The sequence below is a fragment of the Camelina sativa genome, chromosome 15 (assembly GCF_000633955.1).
Source record: "Camelina sativa cultivar DH55 chromosome 15, Cs, whole genome shotgun sequence".
Lineage (NCBI taxonomy): Eukaryota > Viridiplantae > Streptophyta > Magnoliopsida > Brassicales > Brassicaceae > Camelina > Camelina sativa.
The window spans coordinates 25,477,703-25,481,240 of record NC_025699.1 but is presented as its reverse complement, the minus strand read 5'-3'; the positions used below and the strand labels follow the sequence as shown (position 1 = coordinate 25,481,240).

The window sequence follows — 3,538 nt, the reverse complement described above, 5'->3', positions numbered from 1 at the left end:
GGCTCGTGGTGTTCGACCCGGTTTTTAACCTTAGGGGGATGCGATGGTTGTTCGTCCTGGGTTTTTGCGGCTATTCGGGCTTCCTCCTCCTCGTCCAGTGCGAATCTGGAGGCTCGATGCAGCGCGTCATCGAGGTCCTTGGGTTCCCGGATGTTGAGGTCCTTTCGTAATGGTGATCCAGGGATCAGGCCCTTTCTGAAGGCTGCCATTGCCGCATCCTCCGGGACGTTGACCTTTGTCAGCTTTTCCTTGAACCTGTTCAAGTAGTTGGCGATGGGTTCTCCCCGTTCCTGGGCCATCTCCCATAGATCTGAACTCGTCACGCCTCGTTCGATGAGGATTCGGTAGTTCTTGAGGAAGGCCTTAGATAAGTCATCGAAGTTGTCAATCGAGTTCGGCTCGAGCCTTGTGAACCATACCAAGGCAGGGCCGGAAAGGCTATCTACGAATAGCTGACAGCAACCGGCATCTCTCTGTTCGTCGGTGAATCGTGCCTTTGACATGGTTGCCATGAAGGATGTCATGAACTGGACCGGATCTTTGTCTCCTTGGTAGATCGGAAGCTTCAACTTGACGTTCGGTATGGCAGCCCGTGCTATCCGTTGAGTGAATGGTGACTGCCGAGTTACTTCGACGATCCTATCGATCTCGGGGGCCGTGCTGATAGCTCGATGGAGGAGCGTGTTCATGCCGCTAATCTGTGATTTGATTTCTTCGAGTTCGAAGCAAGGTCCAGAGTTCGCAAGGCGGGTGACCGGGGCGGTCGAGCTATCGTGTATCCGTAAATTTGGATTCGTCGGTCGAATGCTCGACGTTGTTTGAGGGGGAGGATTCCTCTGCTCGAATTGTGCATCCGAAAAGTCGAGACGACGAGTGAGGCCACCCAAATTGAGTGCTGGCGATTGTCCGGCAGAGATTTGTGACGGGGTTGTTTGGATTACAACGGCGTCAACTCTGCGGTTGGTGTCGGAGATCATCTGGTAGATCTCTTTCGTCATGGTGCCAAACAAGATTCTGAAGTCCTCCATGGAAACGACCTGCGGATTCTGGACCGCTGGCGTGGTATGAACGGGGAGGTTCCCGTTCTGTGCGCCGATTTGCTGCTCCGTTGTGCGAGCATCCGCCTCGTTATGGGTTTGTTCATTAGAAGGCTCCGTGTCGAGGTTGACTAGCTCTTCGGGAGTTCGTCCTGCACCCTGGCTGGTTTCCCCTTCGGATCTGACCCCGACTGGGAGTTCGGTGGAGGTTCCGACCAGGTTTGCCGTTGTGTTCACGCGATGACGGGAGTACACGGCAGTGACAGGCCTAGTCGATGCGCCACCTAGTGTCGCGATGTCATCTTTAGAAGGCGTGATGCCCGTGAGATCGGGCGTGCGGTTTGTTTCGGGGACTTCGTTCACGATGGAAGACATTATTGCAAGGCTTTTTAAGGAGAGTTTCCTAGAGAGTAACTTTTCTAGAGACGATTTGCGTCCCCACAGACGGCGCCAATTGTAGAAACTAGGTTTCCACAATGAATTTGTTTAAGGAGGGAAACAAATTCAATATGGTTATTTCTCTAGAAAATAGATCTAAACCTTGAAATTAAGAGTAAAAGAGAAGAACTCGAAAGAATTAGGGTTTATTGCAAAGAACGAAAAGAGTACTCAATTATTATATTGGATTCTGGATGATCTACAATGGAGAAGTCTCCCCTTATTTATACATATTCGTAGATCTCTAAATATATTAACTTTCCTTAGCGGACGAAGTGATATATGGAAAACTGCCTCATTCCTTGAGTCGGCCGCCGCGTCGAAGTGAATGTCGGTTCCTTCTTCTCCAAGATTAGACTTCGTCCGAATTAACTCCTAATGACCTAATTGATCCCCTAACCGGATTCCCGGTTAAACAATCAATTAATACTTCTGGTTTAGTTCGGTATGTCGGGNTCACAGAGATACTTGATTGCAGTATTGTAGGTGCAGATATTAGGTGAAATGCCCTTTTCTTTCATCTCATCCATCAGTCCATGAATTTCAAATATCTGATTTTTTATGCCTAAGCCCAGGATCAGAGAGTTATAAGTCTCCAGGCTCTTATGACAACCTTTCTTCTCCATGTCTTTAAGAACGCGAAATGCAGATGATATTTTCCCCTGTTTGGAGAAATGATGGATGAAAATGTTGTATGCGACAGAGTCCGGTTGCAGTTTCTCTCCCATCATCTCAGCAAACAAGTTTTTTGCTTCACCGAACCTTCCTGCTTTGCACAAACCATTAAGTAAAGTTGAATACGTGATCAGGTCAGGCAAACAATTGTTCTCGATCAAGCTATCATCGACCAGTCCAATATATGAGTTGCCTAGGTTACCAAGAGCAGCACTTCCATGCACCCGCAATCCCTTAACTATCTCAACAGCTTTATCTAATTCCCCGCTGTCACAGAGTCCATCAATGATAATGTTGCAGGTGACAGTATCTAGTCCATAACCTTTTTCATTCATCTTCCGCAGCAACTCTTCTGCTTCAGATATTCTCCCCATCTTCCAAAGACTATGGAGCAAAATATTGCAAGTGTAAGCATTTGGTAAGCAACTATTCCTCATCATCTCCTGCAACAAGCTTTTAGCTGCGTCGACTTTCCCAACACTGCAATAACCATGTAGAAGGCAGCCATATGTTACAGCATCCGGGGAAACACCATTTCTTTTCATCACTCCAACTACCGTATTTGCATCGGATAGCATGCCTAATTTGCACAATCCATCCATCAAAATATTGTAAGAGAAAATACTTGGCCCTATTCCCTTATCAATCATTTGCTTTAGGACTCTTTCAGCCTCTATAAACTTCCCATGTCTGACCAAACCCTGCAGCCAAATATTGTAACTCTGCAAACTAGTGAGATCATCATTCTCTCTAATCGACTCAAAGAGGGTCTTGGCATCCTCCAGCAACCCTACCTTGCAGAATCCTTTCAGCATCAAGTTATATGTTATACTATTGGGACGAGGAAGACCAAGATACTCATCAAGCTCCATATCACTGAAAATTCTAGACGCATCCAAAACCTTTCCTTCTTTACACAGCGCTGATATCCTCGAGTTGAACGTTACAATATCAGGAACCAAACCTTCCTCTCGCATCTTCTCCACCAGCTTTTCGGAATCATCGTTCCTACCTTCCCTACAGAAGCTAGAAACGATGGTATTATACACAACTTTATTAGGCAAAACCCCAAAACTTCCCATCGAATTCAACAACTCTAGTCCTCTATCAGGCAAACCAGCTTTACAATACCCACGAACCAAAATCCCAAAAGTAAACTCATTTGGGTTACAACCTTTCTCAGGCATTTCGTCGAACAACTCACGAGCAGCATCCACACAACTTGAATCACACAAAGCACGGATCAACAGATTAAACGTATAAGTCTGTGGAGCAACCCCACACAAAACCATATCTTTATACAACCACGAAACGAACTCCACACGTCTTTCCTTTATACAACTTTCAAACAACACATTATACAAATAAATCCCAGGTTTGTTCTCAGG

At 46.2% G+C, this 3,538-nt stretch overlaps 1 protein-coding gene across 1 annotated transcript in view; it reads right to left on the bottom strand.

The window, feature by feature from the left end:
- The window catches only part of LOC104748783 (pentatricopeptide repeat-containing protein At2g17140-like), a 1,928-nt gene continuing 302 nt past the window's right edge, over positions 1,913 to 3,538 (bottom strand). Inside the window, exon 2 of the mRNA XM_010470376.1 lies at positions 1,913 to 3,532. Within this exon, the coding sequence (XP_010468678.1) occupies positions 1,913 to 3,532 (1,620 nt within the window). The remainder of the gene's footprint in view (positions 3,533 to 3,538) is intronic.